Consider the following 25,325-nt stretch of genomic DNA (forward strand, 5'->3'; position numbering starts at 1 on the left):
TAGATCATCTCTGCTTCTCTTGGGGCCCGACTTAGCACCATCCTTCCTTTTAGTTGGAGAAAAGGGAGAGTGTTGGGTGGAATCAAAGGCTTTTTGCTTAATTTTGACTTCTCCAACAGAGAGGAGTTCTAAACCCCTCGCTCCTGTGAAAGAAGTCTCTCTTTCCCACAAGATTTAAACATGGTTTCACTCAAGGCATCGAGACTTAGGCAAAGAGCCTGGCTCTTCTCTAGCCAGTCTTCTCTAAGTTCCTGGGACCAAATCTGTGAGACACAGAGCCCCTCCAGGTATCAGAGGCACCGAATGAGGCTGGTTTCAGCCCGTGAGCACACAGCTGGAAGCCTTAGTTCCCCAGCTCGGTGGGGACTCCCTCCTATTTCCTTTCTCAGTCTACTGATTTGGGGGTAGATGAGGAAGAAGCATTCTCTGGGCTCTCTAGGAAGGATCGTGCAATGAGTAGGTCGTGTTCTCGAGCCCTCTTAGGGTCTTTACAGCACTGGAAGAACCAACGGGCTAAAGAAACGTTCGCTGGACCAGCTTAGCCAAGCACAAACATACATGCTCTCAGAGGAGCTGTGTGCGCTGCCATTACCAATGGATGATCTATGCAAACCCTAAACACCGAGGGCCTTGGCAGACACCCTCCCCCCAATGCAGCCAAGATAAGAACGAATCGTAACTCTGGAAAGCAGTGGGAAACCTCCAAGAGGACCTGTTTATTGGTACAGACATACTTGGCTTTCCCTCCATCATCAACCACTAATCCCCTGTGGGAAAACCAAATTTCATCAAGTAGTTGTCAGCTAATCACTGGGCCACTTACCTCAACATTATACCAAGTCCTGGATGATTTAATTCTGGGCCAGAGCCTTTGTAGGAACCGGGGGAATGGAGATTTCCCTGTGAAGACATTTTTTGCTGGACAGTTAATACTATAGTTTACAATGCCTACCAGTTTAGCAAAGGATTCAGCTACTCGGTTCCATTGTGAAGCAGGTCTATGTGTATGCAACTCAGTTAACCTCTAGCAATAACTTCAGGGTAGAAGCTGGTTCTCTTCCTACTTAAAACTTGCTCAGGCCTTACCTCTCCCTGCCTCCCAATTTCCCTCCTAACATGAGTTAAAGATAATGTGGTAATGGTCGGTTTGTAACCTCAGTAAGAATTAGAACTGATGTCATTGACTCATTTTGGAGAAAGAACTTGCCTTTAAGTCTTCTAACCTCTTTTGGTGACGGTTTTCACTTAAGAAAAATAGTGTCAAGCAACCCTGATTTCTTTTTTTTTTTGTATTTTTATTACACCAAATAAAAGTTGGGAATTCCAAGATCCCATTTTAGTTACTATCTAACCTAGGTAGAAAACTTGATTTTTATCCTTGAATACTCCTTCCGGCCCCTCATGGCTCTTTGGTCTTAATTTTATCATGGAAACGATTCTTCCAGTTATTTCTTGGCTTTTGCTGTGATTGAGAAACTTCAGTTGAGACTTTTAAAACAAGAGAGCTGACTGGTTCATAATGTTTGAATACTTGGCTCCAAACTAGTAAGAATAAGCTGTACAGGAATTAGTGCTCAATAATATTGTATAAATTTGTTGAAATTTTTTGGATGCGAATGTGTTACTTCAAGTGGCTTATATTAAGATTCTCTCAGACTTGGGTGTAATACAAACCCAAATGTGTATTTTTTGTTACAGATCTCTGCTTTTTAATTTTGTAATAAAGTTTCATTATAGATGCCTGTCCGATCTGGTGTGAGGCTGCCAGAGATCTGATAGTTAAGACTGACAAGAGTTGATCAACCACAGGCTAATCCCAGGCGTGTGCACACGGGTATGCACTTGAGACGGCATTATTGTTGGAGATGCTGGGCCATGTCCTGTGGCTTTGGTCAAGGCAGCGCTGTTCCACAGACAAGGAAGGAAACTGAAGCTTAAGTGTTGTTGTGACTTAAGAGCTCACTACTCTGAGGGAGAGGCCTGGAACAGCCTAGATGAGGATGGGAGCTGGGTAGAAAAAGGACCAATTATAAGACCAAATATGAAGCAGCAGTGAGTTCAAACATTGCCACTGATTTGGTGAGAGATGGGCCCTAAAGATGATATATATTATATAACCTGGCCGATATGGCCTAGTGGTTGAGTGTCGATCTATGAACCAGGAGGTCATGGTTGAATTCCCTGTCAGGGCACATGCCTTCGTTGGGGGCTCAATCCCCCCAGTACAGTGCGTGTAGGTAGAGTGCATGCAGGAGGCAGCCAATCGATTCACCATTGATGTTTCTATCTCCCCCTTCCTCTCTGAAATCAATAAAAATAAATTTTAAAAAGGTGATGTGTGTAGAACAGAGTCCGAGGACAGCCAGTGTCAAGTCTTCATGTGACCCTGAAAGATGGATGGTGGCTTTTGGATACAGCTGTGGTAGCTGGAGTGGCTGAGGTTGGCCCAGCCTTGTGGGCAGACTGCTGTGTGCGCACAGGCCTGCAGACACCTCCTTGATCAAGTGCCCAGGGGAGGGGACTCCTGAGAATGCAGCCTTTGGGAGAGCGAGGTTGTGTGCAGCTCTGCCCTGTGACTGAGGAGACTTGTCCAGGGTGTAAAGGCTTGAGGCTGAGCCACAGCCTTTTGTCCTCATTGTTCGGGGCTGCTGACCCGTTGAGCACCGTGATGACCTCTATCTGCTGCCAAGCAACAGCTTACAAAGGCTCAAGGTCTATGGAAATACATGAAAGGATACAAAATTGTATACATGATATAATCTCAAATCTCATGTCAGAAAGACTAGAAGGAAAGCACTTTAAACAGTGAATGGAAGAGAACACCCAGCAAGCACACCCCTCAGCTTGGCTGTGAGGCTGCACCGAGTGTAAGCACCCAGTAAGGACAGGTGGGGCTGGGGCTGGTCAGTCGGGCCAAAGGGCGGCGGCAGTGTCCTCTGGCAGAATTCTCCAGGGGAGGAGTGCCTTGTTCTGCTGCCCTGTCCAGTTTGGCCTGGAGGCTGGAGAAGGGGGTGGAAATTTATGTAGGTCAGTGCTCAGAGGATCAGCTTTTGTCTCCACTGAGGATAGAATAAAAAGGGTGTCTTATTCCCAATACTGAAGCCAGACTGAATGGTGCCTATTCAAAACCACCCAATGTCCAGAGCCAGAGACAAGGCAGCACCTCCCCCTCCTGCTTCTGCCTCCCAACACATTTTAACCAGCAGGTGGAGACACAGGTCAATTAGGTTAAAGTTGGCCTCCAAGCTGATTGGCAAACAGCCTCCCAGCAGAGTATATTGCCTTCATTGCGCAAACCAGAGGGCTGGAAGGTGGTTCTCAACCTACAGGCCCAGACAAAAGTTCCAGAGGTTGAGTCCTATTCCCCTCACAGGGGAGGTCACACAAGCCTGCTAGCTTCATATGAAAAAAGGGAACTGACCCTCAGCAAGCCTGAGAACACAGGAGCGAGTGTAGAACCAGGTGGCCACCTCATGAGCTGCATGCAGTCCAGTGTGAGCTGTCACACAGGAGGCTGTGGGAGTGCTCAGAAGCCAGGCCTCTCCTGGGCAGGGTCAGAACATACATGCCATTGTTGATTTTCCCAACTCGGCGAGGCTGTGCTAAGTGCTTTCAGAACTTACCTTGAGTTCATTCACTCTTTACAGCAACTCCACGATTTAGGTGCAATTCCTAACCCCATTCCTTTGGAGGCTTAGATGTTGAATAACGTGTGTAAAGTTATAGCTATTAAATATCAGGACTTGGATTCCAACCAGGTCTCCTTGCACTATCCAGGGTGGTAGTCACTAGCCACACGTGGTCACTTCAAGTTGGGTTAGCACGAAAACTTCAGCTCCTCAGTTGTGTTGGCTACATTTCAAATGCTCAACAACTGATGCGGCTAACTCGTGTTATCTATGGCACACTTCCGTTGCTGCAAAAAGTTCTATTGAACAGCACTCGTCTACACTAAATTGTTTCCCTTTTATTAAAAAAAATCAGTCTTGGGTGGCGCAGGAGTTCCTGTAAGCAGGCTGTGTAGATTTGTCCCCGGGGTTATCCTCAAGAGCAGTCTTATTTCCAGATGTTGGGGAGGCTGATCCTCCTGGAGCCTCCCCAACATCTGGTGGCCCAAACCTCCCTTTTCTTCATAAAGGCCCCACTTTCCTTCCTGATCCTGGTTCAAAGCAGACCCACACCCTGTAACAGGAGAACCAGACAACGAAGTCATAAAATTAATTGTGTTTCCGTTCAGATGAGGCTTCATTCCTGGCAAAAAGGGCCAGACTGAATGCATGTTTTGCCAAATATAAGCAGCATTTCTGAGGGAGGGCAGTCCAAGAAACACAACTTTAAAAGGAGCGTGGAAGTGAAAGGGGCAGGCCAGGAAGGAGAGAAGACCTTCGGGAGCCCAGCCTTCACTCCTTAATCACTAGGGAATTTACAGGGGGTGGGAGTGGGGGAAGGGCAGAGATAACTGCAAGACATTTTATTTTAAAAAGGAAGAAAGGCTCCTTTTTACAGAACACTAAAAGACAATAACCAGCACCTAGATCTGGAAGATCAATACAAGCCAGCAGGAGAGTGACTGCCCTGGTGGCACCCGGAGCACCTGACTCCTGGTTGGAGAGACCGTGCACGGTTGGTGGGTTTTGGAAGACGCGCTGCTTGGAGAAGGAAGTCCATCCTTGTCCGGCTGGGTTCTGCCCCGGCCAGGAAGGGTAGGCCGAAGGGAGAGGAAAGGCAGCAGTCCTAGCAGGGAGCCACCAGTCTTCGTTTCCGGACACATGCCCAAATCCACTCTGGGGAGACCTGCTGGGCCTCAGCGTTCTTGTCTCTGCTACCCAGCACATGTGTGGCTGAGGCCATGTCAAATTCCTGTACCAGGTCCCCATCAAATGCCACAAAGTAGCGTCTGAGACGGCTGAAGTCTGGTGTGGAGGGCGGCAGGTAGAGCCGCACCCCAGTGAAGATGTCCAGCAGCACCTGCAAATGCACAGGATCAGGGAGGGGTCGGAAGTGGGGCCAATCTGCTGGGGCAGGTGGGTCTCCACGCAGATGAGCATAGGCCAGCGGAGGGTTAGAATAGGAGCGAGACGTAGGGAGCCTCGCTAGTGGTCAGGACGTGACTGGAAAAGGTTTACTGGGGAAAAGACACAGACATCAACACCCCCATCCTCCAGCCATTTCAGAGTACACAGGGATGGAGACCTGCTGGGTTCTTAGGCCCGCTACCCAGCACAGGGTGGCTGAGGCCATGTCACTCCTCCATCCCTGCAGAGCCAGCATGTCCAACTTGAGGCATGTGGCCCGCCGGCCACGAGTCTGACATGCTTGCTGTAGAGGAAAGGGAGGAGACAGGGCCTAGCACTGGAACCTGAAGGGAAAAGTACATGTCTCTAAGGACCATCCAGTGGCTGGTGGGCAGTGATGTGCTCGTTCAAGCAGTCCACTGCACAAATAGCTAGAATGGGGGCCAGGAACCCAGCTCACTGCTGTGGATGGATTCAAGGGCTCCAGGTAGGGAAAAGATGGCAAAGGTTCTCCAGGTCTGCTGGGGCCTAGGTTCAGGGCCTGACCTGCCGGCTTCTGGCAGGGTGTGGGTGGTATGATCACACTCTCCAGTGACCAAAGGCTTGCTTCTCTATCTGCCCTTTGGGCCACCAGCATCCCCAGGGTTGAGCCTAGTTACTGGCCTCAATAAGTGGTTGAGTGTAGTCAAAAACTGAGGGAGCACTAAAGGGAAAAGGCTTCTAGGTGTGAGGACAGGCACTAAGCCAATGCGTGCCCTCTCCGCTCCTTGCTGGCTGGCCCTGCACCCGCCCTGAGCACAAACTCACACTGCTGCACTCCCACACCCAGACTGGGCTTTCTCCCCTTTAATGTCAACTGTGACTGAGATCAGCTGCCGGGTGGGTCCCTGTAGCCTCTCGGCTGGGCTGTCTACCTCCTGCCTGCAGACACAGCTCTCCTTCCTCTCGGCTCCCTGGCCAGCCGCCTCTGCAAGGCAACGAGAGGGCACAGGTAGAGCAGCTGAGGGAGGGGAGGGGTTAGGCCGTTAGTCCCCAAAACACCTTTGCTCATCTCTCCAAGTTCAAGTGCAGGGTGTTGGGAACGTGAGGCCCTGGACCAAACCAGCCCCTGGGGCACTCCTCACCCTCACCTTTGCGTGGCACGGGGTCTCATCAGAGGCCTTCCGCTTCTCCCCCACTTTCACAGCAGACTTCGTGACCAGCTTCTCCCCCACTTTCACAGGGGAAGGCTTTGCAGTCGGCTTGTGGCCTGCAGGAGAGCGAGCGGGGTAAGAGCTAAGGAGAGGGTCAGGGGAGTCGACAGTGGTCCCTGAAGTCAGGGTAGCAGACAGGGCCAGGCCTGCTCTGCTATGAGCAGGGTGAGAAGGGAGAGCTCAGAGGTAGCTAATCCCCAGAGATGGGCTCTCCCAGGGTCCTGTCACAGGTTACTGAGCAATGGAGGGTGCCCAGCAGAATGGACTCTGGCCCATGGCTGGACACACAACAGGAGTGCAGTCAGTGTCAGCTGCTTGGACAAAGAATCACATGATCCGAGAGCTGCAATGGGAGACTGGGTCCTGGCCTTTGATGTCCACCGCACACTGCCCTTCCCTTCTTACCATTTTTGCTGTTGGGGTGGCGCAGCTTCCCTCCTGCCTTCTTGGCACTGGGGGAGGACTGATTGGGGGAGGTTCTGGCCTTCTGAGGCCCAGCAGGCCCCGAGGTGCCCTCATCCTCTCCGTTGTTGCCCCCTGCAGTGGAGCTCCCTTCGTCTCCAGCGACCACAGTGAAGTCCGCCCTCTCCTTGGACAGCTGGTACAGTTCCTGCGGAGGCGGGGAGGGAGGACGGCCTCAGCGGTGGTCTGTGTAGTCTGTTTCGGGCACATGTGGCTGGGGAGCAGACAGGGGAGAGACAAATCCCTAGGGAAAAGAAGCTGGCTTCCTGGGCGCCTTTCTAAACTTTGGCTGTTTCCTTGAGTAATCTGTACAAATCACTGTACTATTCCCTGTTTTTGTGAACAACAGAGACTAGCCTGGGGCCAAGCCCTCAGCAGATGCTGTGCGAGGAGGAGCTCTCGCTCTAGGACCCAGCACCCAGCGGGGCCTGGTGCCCAGCGCTGCTGCTCCTGGCCCTGCCGCGGTTTGGTCTCCCTTTCTACCTGTCCTTGCCCGTCTCAGTGGAATGGGAAGAAGGAGAAGACAGACCAAATGCCCAGTTTCAAGGCTGGGGTAATGGGGTGGAGGACACACATGCAGCTGGCACCTTGAGTTGGGGGAGGTTGGTGGCAGATTTCCAGTCCTTATCATCCCGGATTCGGGTGCAGCGAGGGAACCGGATGGAGATCCCGTCGGCAGTGTGAGCCTCGGATTTGGAGAATTCAGCCCCTGTGATCTCCCACACGGCAGCTTTCTGTCAGTAGGAAGCTGGGTCACTCACGGGTAAGAGGCAACATCTCCCACCCAGCTGGAAGCAGTGCAGACAGAACTCGAGCCCTGGCTGGCGGGGGGATGGGTCATGTCTCGCTGCTGCTGCTGCTGTGACCTTAGGAAGTACTGTCTTCTTTGGGCCTCAGTTTCTCTTACTGAGAGCAGGGACTGGGCCAGGTCACTTCTAGAGCAGACCTCTGTGATTGGGGACAGGTAGTCTCTTTCCCTCTCCATTGAGGAGGATTCGTCGGTGTTGGCTGTGCAGCCCAGACCCCTACCCCTAGGTGGACTGCCAGTGAGGTTGAGAAGGCATCTCTGTGGCCCTAGAGAATGTGCAAGCCTACTCTATGGGCTGAAGGACCGCAGGCCGCTGGGTTGATACCTTCGGGTCTGGGACGATGAAGTCGGGATAGTAGATCTTGTTGATTTTCAGCCAGCTGGGTATCTTGCTGGGATCCTGGAGGAAAAAAGATGTTGTCTTGGGCTATTCCCAAGCCCAAACCAGACTTCACCCTCTCCCAGTCATGGGACTATGAGAAGAGGTGACTCAGCACAGAAGGCTGACCCTCAGCTCGTGGGGTCCTCCCTGCCCAGAGAGGGTGTGACCTTGAGGGCCTGCAGCCGTTTCCACAAGGTAGGCAGGCACTCGGAGACGCTGAAGGCCTAACACTGCTCCCATGAACACAGATAAATTTTTGCGGTCCCAAAAGTGCGGCCTGTCTCAGAGACCAGGGCCAGCCAGAGGCCGGGGCCAGCAGGTCTCCCTACCTTGCTGATCTTCACCATGTCCAGCTCCTTCTGCAGGCGGGCGAGCGTCGCGTCGTCATGGCCTCCTGAACACTTGGTGACTGTGCACCACTTCTGGCTGCCTGGGTCGTAGCAGCCCATGAGGAAGATGGACATCATGCCACCTGGGAGGAGGGAGGGCTGAGCTGTGGGTGGAGGGAGCCCTCTCTGCCCGCCCCACCCGCCCATGAGCCAGCCTGCTGGAGAGCAGTGGGCCTGGGCCTTGGCATCAGAGTGCGAGCTCACCTCTTGGATCTACCTCTTACTCGCTGTGTAAGTTTAACCTTTATGAGCCCCAATTTCCTCTTCAGTAAATTAGGGATAATCACACAATTTGTTGGGCTCTGGTGAGGACTAAAAGGAAATGAACAGTTCCTGACACACTGTAGGTCCTAAAAGTACTCGTTCTTCAGACCCCAGCTTTCCCTCCAGTCAGGAAATTGAGATTTTTTTTCTCTGAGGAGAAGGCTGCCAGGCCCCGAGTAGTTGGTGGTGAGTTTCTTTGTGCTGGGCTAGCACAGGCTATTCTTGTCTGACCTCTTCCTGCCCAAGTCCTTAGCTCTCAGATGTCGCTGACTGCTGAGGTGACATGGGCTGAGTTGGGGACCGCTGATCCAGAACTCTGCAAGTCATGACTGGCCTTGCTTGCAAATCAAGCCGGTAAAAAGGCCAGCCCGTACCCCGAGTGGTGCCTTTCAAAGAAGTATCTGCCCACAGCCAGAGCCCACCCTGACCTTTGCTCCCTTGCCCATAGAAGGCCCCAAGGACCACCAGGTCAGCTGTGTCAGCCATGGCCCCCTCATTCAGATAGTCTTTCTTCACTTTCAGCCAATGCCGCTTTCCAGGCTCATAGGTACCCTGAGGGGAAGCAAGAGAGAGACCACAAACTAGAATGGAAACGCCATGAGGGCGGGATTTAACTCTTCACACAACGTATCAGACCTTCCACTGCCCATCCCACTCGAGGGAAGAGCCCTTGGGCTCCAGCACTACAGGAGACACAGCAACCCATTCTCTAGATCCAGAACAGAGCTGTCCAAACCCTGGAAAGATCCCTTCAGCACCCACCCCCAACACCGCAGGCCACCACTGCCACCTCCTGGCCAGGGCTGGAAGGGCTCAGCAGGGAGGGCTCCGTGCACAGGAGAAGGCTTACCTTTGCGTCCTTCAGCACCAGCCCTTCCAGGCCCTCTCGGATCACCCGGTTTATCATGTCGACCAGGTCGGATGCTTTCTGAGGGATAAGAGATGTGGAGAATCGAGAGGGAATGAGAATTGAGAGGGTGCTATGTGGAAACACCTTGACTTGAATACACAGAACAAAGGGTTTGCAAAGCAGGGACCCTGCCAAGATGCTGTGGCTCTGAGACACAGGGAGCCCACCTAGTAGGTTTCATGCCCTGCCCTCCTAGGTGGAGACTAGGAGACAACATATGCACATCAGCAGCCGCCATAATATAACTCAGTCTCAGTCACATCGGGCCCAAGGGGTTCTCTGCCCTGCTTTCAAACCATTGGGCGCTGCCTAGGTGGCGTCTTCTCTCACCGTAACTTGCTTCATTTCTGAGAACATGATCCGGTTGGGAATTTCAACCATGTTATCACGAAGAAACTTCCGCCGCTCACACAGAGGCCTAAAGGGGCATGAGAGCCAAGTTCAGGCCAGGATCCTCCCACCCCCATTAGTTCTAAAGAGGGCAGGGACACAATGACATTCTGCTTCATGACACTGTGCCACGGCTTCCAGCCCTTGTGTGCAGCCGTTCTGCCCGTCAAGGGCTACAGGGGCTCCCTCCAGACCATGTGAGCTGTGGCACAGAGCCACCTCATCCTATAGTTCCTGTTTCTACTTTAGTGAATCATGGGAGAACTGGCCTCTAGCCCAAACAGATTGTATGAATTCTGGTCCCACCCAAAAAAGGACACCGACTCTTTGTTTTTTATCCCTGGCACCTGCCTCATCCCAGGCCCAAGGCTGGCTGTTTCTTGGGTCAGCAGACCATAGGCCTCAGGACCTGAAGCCCAAACCCCAACTCCTACCCGCAACACTTCTTTCTCCCTTCCACTGCCCTTCCCCTCCACGCTCAAGGATGTGGGCCAGTGTGGGGGGCGGTGGCACGGGTACACTTTCTAAGTGTGGAAGAGGCCAGTACTGGCTTCTTGGGCCTAAGGATTTGGAGGCAGCAGAATCAAGATTGCTAGTTCTCCCTAAAATGGTCTTGCCCACAATCCCCGCCACCCCTGCCCCCTCATCATGAGCTTCCTGCTGTGAGCCTCTTCGGAAGGCAAAAACCTCTGAGCTGAAAACCATCTGTCTTATGTCCCATGGGTGCTGTTGGAGAAAGAAACTGAAACCCTACTGTGCTCAGTCTATTTTTGTCAACAGTCCATTCTGCTGTAGCGGAGAAAGTTTGGGGGCGGGATTGTGACTTAGGGTCTCAGAAATGAGGCCTAGTCATATCTTCTCTTCCTAGCACTAAATGGGGAGTTGACTGTGTCGCAAGTGTGCTACCTCCCAGTCTTCTCCTGCCACTGCCCCTGGCCCTGCCCAGCTCCTGGGCACAGAGGTATGCGACCCAGCCCCTTCTTTACCCTCCTTTCCAATCCGAACTCCCCACCTACCTACCCAGGAACTGAAAATAGGTTCCTCACCTGTCCATCAAGCTGACATCATTGAAGTAGATACAATCAAAAACAAACAGGCAGACATTAGCATCCTGGAAGGCAGCTTTCTGTAAGGGCAGAGGAGGGTAGTAGGTACAGAGGGAAAAATAAATAAGAGAGAGTATAAAATGGGTAATACCAGTTACTTCTGGAGACCCTCTGAAGCACCTAATAGGAAACTCCTATTTGTGCTTTGAGGTCCCTGGTCCATAAGGGCACTTAGCAGATGGTCCTGAATAGAAACCAACCCAATAATAGCTCCCAATACTAGATCCTTTTTATGTAAAAACAAAAAAAAAAAAACAACAAAAAAACTTAAACTCTGCGTTAATTCAGAAACAGTTCAGAAATGAATAAGCCCAACCCCAAGTGAGTGATCGATTCCTCCACTTTCAGACCGATAGCGCGCGCGCGCGCACACACACACACACACACACACACACGCACACTCATTTTTGCACCTTTGCCCTGAGCCAGTACCTTGTGTACACCCAGCGTCCCAAAGGGCAATGGTTTGTCTGTCTTGTTGTCGATCAGGAGCACCTCAGAGTCCAAGATCATGCTGTGGCCCCCAGGGAAAGCCTGGGGGATGTAGTCCTTAAAGTGGGCCACCTGGAGGCAGAAGACTCACTTAAGTGAGTGAGAAGCAGGCAGCAGGGACCTGAAGCCAAGCCACAGAAAGCAAAGCCCAGGCCCCAGCAGGAACACAGAACACCAGCACATGGAAGCCCAGCTAATGGACGCACAGACCTGGGCCTTGTCAGCCCCCTGGACAAGAGGAAAGGGGTGTTTCAGAAGCCTGTCCAGACTCAGGAGGAGCGGCCCGTGCTGAGTCCTTTTCTATGGGCTACAGAGGAGTCTGGCGGGAAAGGAAGGAACAGAGAATACGTGGGGGCAGGCCGACAGGGAGGGAGGCAGGAAAGGTGGGCAGGCCGAGATCTGTGGGGAAACAGATGGAAAGGAAGAAATGAACCCCCTTAGGAGCAGCAAGGAAACCCGAGAGAAACTTCTCTGAGGGGGAGCTCTGAACCCAGAGCCATCTTCAAAGCGAGTAAGAAAGGATGCTTGGAATTGGATTTTTCTGATGAAGGCAGAGCCCCAGTTTCTGACAGTTCCCGACAGGGAGAAGCCCCCTGCTGTCCATGGCAGCCCTACTCAGTGATGCCAGCAGTGAGGTCCGTGACTGTGGTCCAACTCCTCCCTGGCAGGGGACACAGACCACAACCACATGTAATTCTTAGAGTGGGGACAGGACAGGCCTGCACCCCCGTTCCACTCTGTTTCAATCCCCTTATGAGCCAAAGCCACAGGAGAAATAAGGGGTGAGTGAAACTTTATAAAGGAGAGCAGGGAAAGGGCTCCGACTCCTCCCCGGGTAACAGGAGGTGCCCACGGAGCCACTCTGCCAGGAGCAGTCCCTCAGCACTTTCCCTGTGCGCCCGGCGCACGTGAGCCCGCACTCAGGCTCCCTGGGGAGGGAAGCGGCTGCCCGCTGTCCTCTGGAACACCCGACTGCTCCGCGTGCCCGCAGGAAGGCCCAGCTGAGGGAAGGATGTGAGCCACACACCACGGCCTCTCCACCCTGGGGGCTCTGAGCTAGGAAAGGGGTAGCATGGTTAGGAGGTCCATATACTCACTAGCTACTGGGCCAGATGTTCCAGCTGCTTTTCCTTGATGGTAGCCCTCACAGAGGCCCTGAGAGCTGAGAAGGGCTGAGGAATGAGGTTCTCCCCCGATTAAAGGCTCCCAGATGTCCCCCATGGGGCTTTGTTAACAGCAGAATGTAACTTCCGGAGGACCGGGGCTTTGGCTCCATTATTTTTTTTGCTCTATGTCCACCCCTAGAACAGTGCCTAGCACAGACTAAGCACTTGATAAATATTTGTTCAACAAATTCACGATTGACAACCCAATAGCCCCTTTGTACCGGAACCATAATTTACCTCAGTGGGGAGCACACAGGAAATGGAAACGCAAAAAAACCATCACAAGTCACTCTCCAGATAGGCTCTCTGTCCCACCTTCACTGTGGGCAGGGGAAGCATCAGTGTCCTCTGGGGCTCTGTGCTGCCTGACCCAGGTCTGGGCTCTGGCTGGCCTACTGAGCAACCCCTCATCATTAGAAGAGTCCAAAAATGAATGAGTGAATTCATTCATTTACTCAACAAATACAAAACAAACCTATTGCATAGCAGAGCTGGAATGGCTACGGCACTCTGGCCCTGAGTCTTAAGAGGCAGAAGGGAAACAGTCCTGGTAGGAAGGCAGGCACCTTACCTTGTGAGGTAGGACGGGCTTGAGACTGCGGCTGAAGTAGCTGAAGTGGTCTCCGTCCTTATGCACCTGGACTCGCTCCCCGTCATACTTGATCTCAGAGTACATGCCGTTAGGACACTTCTTCATCGCATACTCAATGGACTTGCAGGCCTCGGCCTTGGGGGTGGGGGTGGGGGAGAAAAGCCTGGAGATTTACAGGTGCTCTTCCAATGAGGGGTGCTCTTCCAATGAGGGGTGCTCAGCAAGGACACCCCAAGGGCCCTGGGATGCCTACTGAGCACACCCTCAGGGCAGCCACTGGAGGTGATGGGATGGAAAAGGCTGCGTGGTGTCATATCTGGAGTTGACGCAGGAGCTTGCGCTTTGAGGACTATGAATGCAATTCATTGTAGAGCTAACAGAATTCCACTGAAACAGCACTTCACTCCCCCGCTCCCAATAATTTAGGACCTTGCAGGGCTCTGGCTTGTTAAACATACTGGTTATCTCGGCACAGGAGGTACGTAGAGATAAGATTAGAGTGCAGGTGACAGAAATGCTGGCAGGGTGGCAGTGACCAGGGGTCCCTAGGACAGGACAGGACACAGGAGTGCTTATCAGATACCTGTGCCATCCTGATGCAAACAATAACGGCTACCATTTGGGGGATATTTATGTGTCAAATCGCATAAACATTTCATCTTTGATGTAGTATCTTATGTGATAGATAATACTGTTTTCATTTTATGGATCAGAAAATTGAAGTTCAAAGAAGTTAAGTGCTCACTTAAGATTACATAGCTAGTAAATGGCAGGAATTAGGTGTGAATTTAGGCTCAGCTCCAAAGGTGTGTGGTTAACCACTAAGCTATATAACCCATGCCACTCTTCAAATGACAGTTTGCAGAACAGACTCCAGAAAGAATTCCAATAAAAGTCAGAAAGCCACTACTGCAGATGACCGGGGTACGTCCCTGGGATGGAGATCTCGCTATTTTGGTGCTGGCTGTCCCTCCCACATTCCTAGGAGGGAGATAATACTTCCCTACCCCACAAAGAATCCTAAACCTAGGCTTCAGTATAATACACAAGAGAGTTTCATAAAAAGCACTGCACAATAGAACAACCTAAAGGATCTCATAGTAGGCATGCAGCACACATAGAGGGAAAACCAATGCCAGAAAGGAAACCCTATTTCTCAGAAATGAGCGGAGGCCCAAGGTGATCTGTCAGAGCTGGTCTTCATTCTCTAAGCTTCCTCTCTCCAGAAGAAAAGGAGGCCCACGTCACCCTGCCATGGGAAGCCTGGCTCTGCCACCCACTCGGAGCTATTCTGAGGCAGGTCACAGAACCTCAGGAGTTACTTACAAACCCGCCTGTCTTCAGGAAAGACGATGGAAAAACCATCCTAGGCAGATGCTTCAGAGGGTTTCATACATCATTCAGACAAGAAAACTTAACTTGCTGGTGGCAGAGCTGGGCCTAGAGTTCAGGTATTCCCACGAGATCATGGTGTCTTCTCCTTGGCCTGTACTTCCCCATTGAGAAACACCCTTCTACATCTCCACTCTTCCTTCCCCAAACTCTGCAATCACCTTGTAAGGGCCATCAGCATTCACACCCTCCTACATCTCCCAAGGAAGGAGAGGATACCCAGAGAGGGGTAGAAGGCAGGGCCCGAGCAGCATCCTTACCAGCATGGGCTGCACCGGGGTCATCAGCGAGGCCTGAACGCTCAGAGCTCGTCTCCGGCCTGGCTCTTTCTCCACCTCCTGCTCGTTGCGGAGGACCCGCTCCACCACGTCCTGCAGGTTGCGCGAGGCTTTGAAGGCTTCATAGGCATTGGGGTCGAGGGCATCTAACCTGCCAATGTGGACAGGAGCACAGATACAAATCCCCTGCCTTTGACCTTATTGCTTTGGATAGCGGCTGTCCTCGCAGAGGAGACAGGGCTATGTCCTATTGTCTAAAGACTATCACAGGAGAAAAGAGCTCTTGGGCAGCGAGCGCTTCTGAGACACTGTGCCTCTGTGGATGCTACTCTAGCCAAGAGGGGGCTGGAGTGGGCAGCTGACTCGTATTATGCTTTCTGTGAGAAGGGTACTGCTATCTCCATTTACATATGGGGAAACGGAGGCTGAGCTAGGCCAAGTGACAGGTCCCCCAGAAAAGAAGAAGGTAGAATCAGGATTCAAATCCAGATCGGGACTCCAAAGTCCTGACACCAGCTGGCAACAAAGGAAGCTGGCGGCTTAGGCTGTCAGAGGAGCTAGTACTTACACGTGTTTTGCACCTGAGTTCATCTTCAGATCATGTTTGATCAACCTGATGATGCACTTAAGGTCATTGGCTGTACACCTAGGGGATAAGGCACATTTAACTTGGTCTTTGAAGAGCTCTGAATCCCCAAACCTTCCTTCCCTAGTGATTCCATCTCCCCTCGCCCATCCCCACTGGGCAGCTCCCCAACCTGGAGGCGATGTCCTGCAGGGCCTGTTGCTGCTCATCCTCCTTGGTGAGCTTGGAGAGCCGCAGGAGGAATTCGTCCACCTCCTGGATGGTGAGAAGGCTCTTGGCAGCTGGGGGGAAAGACTTGCTCTGCTCAAAGAAGACTCTGATTGTCTCTGACACGTCACCCTGTCTCCAAAAACCAAAATGCCACTGCTGCAACCCCAAAGTGGCCAAGGGTATCCCCAATCCCTAGGACCTGAAGAGATTTCAATCATTGCTCCTATCCCCAGCTCACACACACTGACCTTAGTTCTTAGAGAATCTATCCCACCCACCGTTTCTGGAAAGAGTACCTCCGGTCACCAAAGGATCTAGCCAACTGCCTTAGCTGAAAAGTGACACAAGGACTAATTCAGGGCTAAGCCAATCTGATTCCCGTTAGAATTTGAACTAAGAGACAAATATGGTCATCAGATAACGGGGGGTGCTCAGATAGAAACTTTCCATGGTGCCAGGGCTAGAGCCATGGACACACCAAAGCTGAATGGTCAGCCCAAGTTATGGGGAAGAGGGGAAGAAGAAAAAATAGGGTCCAAAAAGAGCCCCAGGAGAGATCGCAGGAAGTCTTAATCCCCGAACCTCGAGCGCTGGCTTTTGTGGCTCAGCAGTAATATGACTTCAATCCTCAAAACCTTATGAAACTAACAGCTGCAGCTTCCCCTTCGGCTCTCTCATAACGGAAGCTTGCTCAAATGGGTTTCAGTTCCTAAAACAGCCTGTGCCCCAACCAGAAAGAGAGAGATCGCAGGTGCCTGGCTTGGCAGAACCCCACCTGGAATGCCACCCACCTCCCTTTCCTCTGACCTGCTCTAGGTCTCGTGCCATATCATCTGGGCTGCAGTTAAAAATGCGGCTGAAAAGCTTCACAATCTGCTTATCATTCAAGTTGTAAACGCTCTTAATAACACCCGGCAGCAGCAGCTTCACTGTTAGGTATACGTCACCGTGGAAACCATCTGGAGACAGACGAAAGGAGCTTAAACAAGTAAATACAGAAACTCAAGGAACTGAGAGATGTCTACATTGCTGCCTGAGCTGCTACAGCACCCTGTGCACTTCACAACAGCAGCAGAGGTCAGTGTTTGGGGGTTTATGTGTCTGCCTCCCCGAACGTAGCCCCTGGATGAACTCCCACAGAGTAGAGCCGTGACTTTCACTTTAGTGTCCCCAGGGATGAGCACATTGTAGATGCTCTATGATGACTTGTTAGATGAATGAAAGAAGCAGAGTTGGAAGTTTCTATTCCAAGCTGGGCAGTGATTCACAAACACCTAATCAAACATGCAGGACAGTGAATCTTCCTCTTGCTCAAATGGGATGGATTCTTCTGGCCTCCTGGGGGTGGGATAAGGGCAGGGGAAGAAAGATGCCATGTGCTCAAAGCAGAACTGGCTACATACTTGGCGAGGCCCAGTACAAAAATGGAGATGTGGGGCTCTTTGTTCAAAATTATTAAGAATTGGCCCTCCCGGCTTGGCCCAGTGGTTGAACATTGACCTATGAACCAGGAGGTCATGGTTCGATTCCCGGTCAGGGCACATGCCCCGGTTTCGGGTTCCATCCCCAGTGTGGGGCATGCAGGAGGCAGGTGGTCAATGGTTCTCTGTCATCATTGATGTTTCTATCTCTCTCTCCCCTCCTCTCTGAAATCAATAAATCTATAATAATAAAAGCGTAACGTGCTAATTAGAGCGGACGACCTTCCGGACGAAGACGCAATGGCGGGGAGCCAAAGCAGAGGCAGCAATGGCTCCTGGGAGGCAAGAGGCAGCTGCCATGGTGGCGGGGGCTGAGCCCCTTGCACAAATTTCGTGCATCAGGCCTCTAGTGTATATATTAAAAAAAGAAAAAAAGAATTTCAAGCCAGCAATAGCAGAGCATTCAACCTGTGCAACTGTACAGTTCACATGCCCATGAATCTGGCTATGGCTCTGAACTCTCTGGAGGAAAAGCCCACCCAGAATGCTCCAGGCCTCACCTCCAGCCGAGCCTTTCCGAAGAAAGTCCTGGATGATCTGGGTCTTTGAATTGTAGCTAGGATTTTCAGCCACCATGGCGCACAACTTCCGAAACTCACGTAGCAGACAATCTTTGTGTTTGGGGTCACATTTGCTTGAGGACAGACTTGTCTTAGGGGTCGGGCTTGAGCAGGCTTCCCCAGAGTTGTTGGGCTTGGCTGTTGGATAGGAAACATCAGAGATGATTAATTTTTCTTTACTGAGAAGGAAGGGAAAGTAACAGGCACTCTGCTGGTGCCCTCTATGTAGCTTCACTTAGTCCCCCAAAATAGCCCTTTGGGGTACATATTTCACATTTTATAGGTAAAGAAATGAAGGTCAAGTAATTTCCCCAAATCTCACAGCTACTAATGACAAAGAAACACTGGCTTCACCCAAGCAGAGGACCAGGTGAGGAGTATCTTTTTATATGAGCGCTTCAGAGAACAAAGGCCACCTTCATGCCAAAAGTGGCCAGGAGGTCTCAGAGCAATTGTATATAAAGCTGACCCCGGAAAAGTTGGGATGAGGAAGGGGGAAGAAATCAAAGGATGTGTTAGTCAATGTGAAATTACTGCTACCGCAGACTGTCAGAGCTGGAAGAAGCCATAATATTATCTAGTTCAAGCTCTTCTTCCTGATGAGAAGACCTAGGCCTGAGAAGAGAGACATTCCCAGCCCTTTGCCACCCCCATCACCACTTTCCTTTCTTTCTTAAAGGTTGCCAACGAGCTGGGCTTTTCTTCCAGACACCCCAAAATAACTGTACACCTCTTCAGTGATCCCCTCTACGTCTCTGTGACAATTTACAAAACACATTTCACTTTGCAAGCTTGCAGCAGAGTCATTAGCAAGCAGCCTGCTGATGTAAACTGCTGCTTGTCTGGCTTTGTAAATTATAAATGCACCCTCATCTCTGACCTGGAGTCTAAATAGGATGCTGGTGGACAAATCTTCAAAGCGTCCATGTTCAGCAGGCTGCAAGAACCAGACACCTTGCTTCCCTCAACTTCTCCCAAATTCCCTCCCCAGGACCAGGGCCTTTCCAGAAGAATGCTGTCCTTATGGTTACCTGAACTGTTCTCTACCTTTGACCTACCATTAACAACAGAAAAAGCACCTCAGAATTTTAAACTAATAAAAATCCCAGGCACCCTAGACTCAGGCACCCTTTCGCAACCTTGTCTCTTGTAGTCTTGTGAGAACACTGTGGGATACAGGAGGCAGGTGCTGCCATTCCCACTTCACAGATGAGGCCACAGAGGCTCAGAGGCTCAGTGACTTGATCCCCTGAGCAAGCTGTTGGGTCACAGTGCTGGAACCAGGACCCAGGTCTTCTGACCTCAAGTCTAGGCTTCTTTTACTCACATAAAGCTACCATCCCAAACAACTCCTGTGTCCATGTGTTTTGGCTTCATTTTCCGTACCTGAGTTAGTCAATGTTTCCAAATAAGGCACAAGAGGATGTAGGGGAAAAGAGCACACGTGTTGGAGTTAAACAGACTTCAGAATAAATACTAATTCCATAATAAACCTGAATATCAACTTTTTCATTACAAAATAGACCTAATCAAAGTACTTCCTAAGGCTAACTGAATAAAAACTGCATATGTAAAAGCCCCTACCTTGTCCAATGCTATCTGTTACATAAGGCATGTATGATACCTGCCTTCTCCCTTTCATCTCTAGTTTGGGCAAGTTTAGGGAAGCAATTTTTCAAAATTCTTTCATTATCAAAAAAACTAGGAAGTAAAGGGCAGGTTATAATAAGCTGTCTGACCCAAGTAACTGCTTCGAAGGGAAATATCGTCACAAAGCAAATACCTTTCTGTTACAATAGATTAAAATATACAAAGAAATGCAATATAGGTGGAGTGTTTCGAATTAGCATTATCTGTCTCTGCTCAGATGGAAGCAAATTATTAATGAGACAGAATTTCACTCTTAGCCACAGTCCCAAATAGGATAACGAATTAAAAGGAGGATCATAACAGCTAATGTAGACCTAACCTATCTTACCTGAAAAGCCAGAAAACTTCCGGGGATTGGTATTGGTAACAAATGAAGCACCTTTCACTGGAGATGTCACCTGGCCAGTGGCTGTCAGCTTAGCCTGGACGACGGCTTTCTTCTTTGGTGTGCTTGCTGCCTTAGAAGACAGGTCTGTAGGACCCCAAAAGAAAGGAAAATAGCCTTCAGTGGAAGATCCCTGAGAAAGCTTCCCAACAACCTATCAACTGCTCTTACAGCCGTGCTTGGTAACCATGGCATTACCCCAAGGCTGATTGCTGCCTAGGTGGAGGTACCTGGTAATATGGTATTGGGAAAGGGTGTTCTGGGGACAAAAGACCCAGTTACCCTTTATTTATTAATAGCTTACCTTTTCATCAACACTTTCTACCTCTTATTCCACATATAATAATCTCCAGATTATTTGGGGGAAATCAGAAATCATTATCTCAATAATGATTGAGACAGAATTAGATAATACTTGGGAACCTCAGCTCCATGGAATTAGCCCCAATTTATAGATACACAAGAAAGTAAGTGAAAAGGGCAGAGAAGGAAAACTTCTGGCTGCTGAGTTATTGGAGCTGTGACAGTGTATTTTCCTTCCTCGGAATGAGATGGGCCAAGAAGTAACAGGCTGAGGCCAATGGCTAAGGCGGGCACAGGGGGACAGAGAGCTTGAGAAAGGTATATATGAGAAGTTTTCTCTCCTGGATGTCTTTTTCCCTCTCAAAAAACAAGGATAAAAACAAAACCAAATAAGGATAGATGTCCATTTTTAGAGCCACAGAGTCCTCCTATAGTGACAAAAACTATACTTAATTGAAGGTATGAATATTACTTTAAATATTACTTCACTGATGGTCATAAAGGACTAATTGGAAGTATCAGTATATGATTTCTAAAATAGGCATTAATGTAAATATGCATGTAGGAGAGCCTTTACTATTTATATCTGTGTTTGTGTATGTGCGTTTTATGTCTATACATATACATTTTCTAGTTCTACCAAAGGACACGTAGCATTCAGATTTTGGTCTCTAAAGCCACGCCTCACTAACAGGAACCAGGACTCTTCAGAGAAATGGCGGATCCCAGGGCAGGCAGAGGATACACAGAAGGTAAACCTAAGAGTATCCTGTTATGCCAGAGAGTAAGGGAGTACTTGAAAACATTTAAAAAAAAAAAAAACAAGATAAAGGCACCCAGGACATAGAAACCAGCTCAAAGCATCTCCCAACTGGCCAAGTATGGGACATTAAAGTACCAAATTAATAAAGTACACTAAAATTATAAGCCACCAGGAAAAAGAAGATATCTATGAGTCCAAACTGAAAATAAATTGATAGACAAAACTGATCTACCAATAAATATTCTGTTCAAAAATGTCAATGTAATAAAAGAAAGACTATGGAATGTTCCAGATTAAAGGAGGCCAAAGAGATACTACTAAGTGAAATAGCTCATCATAAGATAGGGATTCCATCCTGGAGGGGGGAAATGCTATAAAAGATATTAACAACTGGACAAAACTGGAATACAGCTGGCAGATTACAGTATTATAAATTTACTAAAGAATACATTTACTAAAGTTGCTAGCTGTATGTGGGATGGTCATGCAAGAGAATGCTCCTATTCTTAAACTGTGTGTGTGTAAGGAGAGAGTAACAGAGAGAGCATACATAAACACAGACAATAAACCAAAGACAGTTCAATGTCAACAAAAGCTAAATCTGGGTAAAGGAAATATAAGTGTTCTTTGTACTATTTTTATTCTTGCAACTCTTCTGTGAATTTGTAATCATTTTCAAATAAAGTTAACAGAAGATAGATAGATAAACATTGGACTCTACTCTCCTTGTCATTTTTTTCTCAGCACCAGTAAGATGAGAAAGCAGTCTTCACCCCACCTGCAATGTGCTGGCTGATCTGTTCCTTCTCATTATCTTCCAGCTCTTCCCAGCCTTCCAGCTCTGTGAGGTCCTCAATTTTTTTTGTGGTGGCCCGGGCCCGCTCCAGTTTCTCAAACATGCATTTTATGTGGTACCACTCTTTCATATCACCCCCCGACTCTGAGAAGGGATTGGGCACCACTTTGCCGATTCGGCATACGCCCTTCACAATCTTTTCCTTGCATTTTTTGCAGCCAGCTGTGCTGCGCTTGGCATAGTCCACACAGAACCGTTGCTCGGCCATCTCACAGGGCCCACTGCAGAGCCCCACATGCGACCCTGGCAAGAAGGCAAGGCAGGTGGCACGTGGTCCTAGATGGCCTTTTTGAAATGACAGAATGGGCTTTCTTTTCTGGAGGAGGCAGCGCCCATGAAGCCAATCTGTTTGTGACCACTGGCTGAACTGTTTTACGTCTGGCCAGAGATGTTCTCGGAATAGGCGTACTTCTTTTCGGCTGAGCACACGGAGGGTCGGTGGGAAGAGGATCTTGAAAGTCAAAGTCATACAGCTGCACAAAAAGGGTGAGAGGCAGAAAAGGTGAGAGATAAATGAGGAGCTAAGCTTTCAAATTCTCCAAGGCCAAGGTCCTAAACAGTATACTGATTCATCACTTTCCAATGTATAAAAGATTTAATGCCTATGAGGATGAAGAGTTCTAATACAGTAATATTCAGTCTGCAAAGGATATTCCATTATCTAATGTACACATATATAATTAGTAAATCACAATCAAGAGAATCCAAATAACATAAAAGCTTTCCTTAGGAAAGCTTTTCTCAGACCATCAACAACACCCGATACTCAAAATGAATGATGACCCTTAAGTATTATAAGACCTGAAGCTTTTTTTTTTTAATCATCAAGAAAAATTATATGCCCATGAAGTTTTGTTTTTAAAAAAATATATTTTTGATTTCAGAGAGGAAGGGAGAGGGAGAGATAGAAACATCAATGATAAGAGAGAATCATTGATTGGCTGCCTCCTGCACACCCCCTACTGGGGGTCGAACCCGAAACCTGGGCATGCGCTCTGACTAGGAACTGAACTATGACCTCCTGATTCATATAGGTCAATGCGCAACCAATGAGCCATGCAGGCCCGGCTCCATGTTTTTAATGTGAAGTATAGATATATACCACCCTTGGAAACTAAGCCACATCTATATAGATCTATAATTTAATCAGAAGCCCTATTTTGAGAAGCAATTAAAGGAAGCCTAGAATCAATGACTGCTTGTGTTCAAGTCCTAGCTCATTAGCTGTGTGACCTTGGTAGGTTACTTAACCTCTCCTTTCTTCAATTTCCTCAACTGTATAAAGTGTGGATAATAATTGTGCCAACCTCAAGGTTTTGTCACTCTAAGAGTAAAGCCTTTAGAACAGAGCTGGGCACACAGACAGGCTCCCTGTGTGCAATCAGCCTTTTATATTTCAGAAACTCGAACCAGGGAATGCTGAAGTATCTGGGAGGCCAGAATCAAAGGAACGGATAAATCAATCCCAATGGAAACAGGACTAATACGTGCATGGTATCCCCTCATTTTCTTAGATTCCTATTTTCTGAAGTATCTTCATAGGTCTGATTTTAAACATACTGGAAATTACTCCAACCTGTACACTGCTTTGTGTGAAATTGCTATTGGGTTACATATAATGAAAAGCAGACTTCACTTAACGTAGTGCAATGTGATGCAGGGGAAAGCAGGGGGACAGGAATCGGGGATGAGAGTGCAAGTGTGACCTTACAGTTTAGGGGCAATGTTATCTTTGAGAAATGCCTGAGTCTCAGTTTTCTTGTTTGTCTGTTTTTGTTGTTAATCCTCACCCAAGGCTATTCCCCCATTGATTTTTAGAGAGAGTGGAAGGGAGTGGGGAGAGAGAGAAACATCGATGTGAGAGAGACATCAATTGGTTGCCTCCTGCACACTCCCCCCACCCGGCTGGGGACAAGAGCCTGCAACCAAGGTAGGAGCCCTTGACTGGAATGGAACCTGGATGCTTCAGTCCCAGGGCCTACGAGCCAAACCGGCTAGGGCTGAGTCTCAGTTTTCTTATTTCTAAAACAGGGAAAACAATACCTACCTCACCGAATGGTTGGGGAAGTTAGAATGAGTCCATGGATGGGCCGGTGTGTGGTTTGTGTGGGGTGGACTGTGAACGCCTTAAAAATGTATACAAAATGTGCATATTCATAAATGCACCTTTTTTCTTTTTGGAGGACTCTATGATTTTCACGAAATTCACACAAAAACCTCTCTAACCTCCAAAAGTTTAGGACCCACAGAGCCTGGCTGGTGTGGCTCAGTGGTTGAGCATGGACCATGAACCAGGGGTCACAGTTCCATTCCCGGTCAGGGCACATGCCCCGGTTGCAGACTGGATGCCCAGTAGGGGGCGTGCAAGAGGGAGCCAATCTGATTCTCATCATTGTTTCTCTCCCTCCCTCTCCCTTCCTCTCTCCCTAAAATCAACAAACATGTTTTAAAAAAGTGAAGAACCACGGAGGTGAGTACAGGAAAGCATGCACGGCAGGCTCACAAAAGGAGCTGAGAGCATTCCTCAGAAGTGTTTGCGAAGCAGCCCACACCCGTCAGGGAAGGCGCCCCCCGCCGCGCGCGCCCTGCGCTCGGGGTGTGGAGGCCCGGGAGGCGAGGGCCACGAGGAAGCCAGCGCTGCCTGGAGGAAACCGGTGGGTCCCAGCCCAGGGCCCGGCTCAGCAGCAGCAAAGGCGGCCGAACGGAACCTGAGGCCTGGGCGCAGCCGGGCCGCCGCGGCTCAGGGGGCTGCACGGGCGGGGAAGTGAAAGCCTACACCTCCTTTCCTGGAGGACCTGCCGCGGTGCTTTCGGGGCTCCCGGCCGGCGGACACCGGGTGGCCCGGGGACACGGGGACGCGGGGAAGCGAGCCCCTCGGGCTGAGGACACAGCCAGGGCTGGGGAAAGGGACGCGGCCGGGTCCAGAGCGGCCCCCGCGGGGGCACCCTCCTTGGCGTGGACCCGTGGGGGTCCGAGAAGCCACGCGCCAGCCCCCATGGGCTCCCGGGGGGCCGCCACGTCACTGAGGGTGTGCCCCGCACTCCGCGGGCGGGCGGACGGGCGGGGGAGGAGCGGAGGGGGGTGCCTCCCGGGCCGCGCCGAACCTCGCGCCGGGCCGCCTCCCTCCCCACTGCCTGGACCCGCCGCGCCGCTGCTCACCTGCCTGCCCGGCTCCGGCACACGGCGAAGGCCTCGGACCCGGCGCCCACAGGCCGCGCTCTGCCACCGCGGTGGAATCGCCTGTCCCTTTAAATCCGGGTCCTAGAGCCGGCCGCAGCGCGCAGGCGCGAAGGTCCCGGCCCTGACTGCGCCACACGGCCCCGCCCTGCGCCTGCCACGTGGGGGGATTGTGAGGTTGGGAGAGGGAGGCGCTGGGCTCCGCGTTGCAGGGTTCCTGGTCTCCGGTCGGGGCCCGGGAAAGCAGAGGTTCCGGGACGTGGTGGCCCCCGCGGGCGCAGCCCGGCCTGGACTTCTGAGGACTCCCTGATTTGCTGATAATGTTAGGGTTTGTCTGGTCTTTAAAGATACTGTTTGCGAAACTGTATTGTAATGAGCTTGAGGAAGGCAACGAGTGTGTCAGTCAGCCTACTTTTCTGTATACCCTCTGTCTTGTTTCCACCCAGTGCCTAGCGCATAGTAAGTATTCTACAAATATTATTGAATTGAAAAGAGGCAATCGGCAGATATAGTAG

At 50.2% G+C, this 25,325-nt stretch overlaps 1 protein-coding gene across 4 annotated transcripts; it reads right to left on the reverse strand.

Moving 5' to 3' along the window:
• Positions 1–3,947: 3,947 nt before the first annotated feature.
• On the reverse strand, positions 3,948–24,899 carry LIG3 (DNA ligase 3). 4 transcript variants are annotated; one of them, XM_028128576.2, is made up of 21 exons: positions 24,793–24,899; positions 21,556–22,106; positions 19,655–19,798; positions 17,617–17,814; positions 16,443–16,594; positions 15,598–15,764; positions 15,408–15,485; positions 14,822–14,990; positions 13,149–13,304; positions 11,352–11,483; positions 10,860–10,939; positions 9,754–9,841; positions 9,364–9,441; positions 8,942–9,065; positions 8,190–8,332; positions 7,804–7,878; positions 7,258–7,404; positions 6,614–6,818; positions 6,146–6,264; positions 5,930–5,982; positions 3,948–4,968 (listed from the first exon to the last, which is right to left on the reverse strand). In XM_028128576.2, the coding sequence occupies exons 2-21, from the start codon at positions 22,100–22,102 to the stop codon at positions 4,401–4,403; spliced, it is 3,423 nt and encodes a 1,140-aa protein (XP_027984377.2). In that variant the 5' UTR covers positions 22,103–22,106; positions 24,793–24,899; the 3' UTR covers positions 3,948–4,400. The 4 variants fall into 4 exon arrangements, with proteins under 4 accessions (XP_027984377.2, XP_008151889.2, XP_054565771.1 ...); XM_008153667.3 differs by lacking the exon at positions 5,930–5,982 and having other exon boundaries at positions 4,652–4,968; XM_054709796.1 differs by lacking the exon at positions 5,930–5,982 and having other exon boundaries at positions 4,652–4,968; positions 24,797–24,894.
• Positions 24,900–25,325: the final 426 nt, after the last annotated feature.

This window comes from Eptesicus fuscus, chromosome 20, assembly GCF_027574615.1.
Source record: "Eptesicus fuscus isolate TK198812 chromosome 20, DD_ASM_mEF_20220401, whole genome shotgun sequence".
NCBI lineage: Eukaryota > Metazoa > Chordata > Mammalia > Chiroptera > Vespertilionidae > Eptesicus > Eptesicus fuscus.

Bases quoted from the DNA above. Each gene is read 5' to 3' on its own strand.
- LIG3 (XM_028128576.2), bottom strand. From the start codon at position 22,102: ATGACTTTGACTTTCAAGATCCTCTTCCCACCGACCCTCCGTGTGCTC. The intron at 13,305-14,821 runs GTAAGGATGCTG...CCCACCCCCAAG, and splicing joins CCCCGGTGCAGCCCATGCTG to GCCGAGGCCTGCAAGTCCAT. The intron at 4,969-5,929 runs GTAGACAGCCCA...GTGCATTTGCAG, and splicing joins GCTGTGTCTGCAGGCAGGAG to GTGCTGCTGGACATCTTCAC.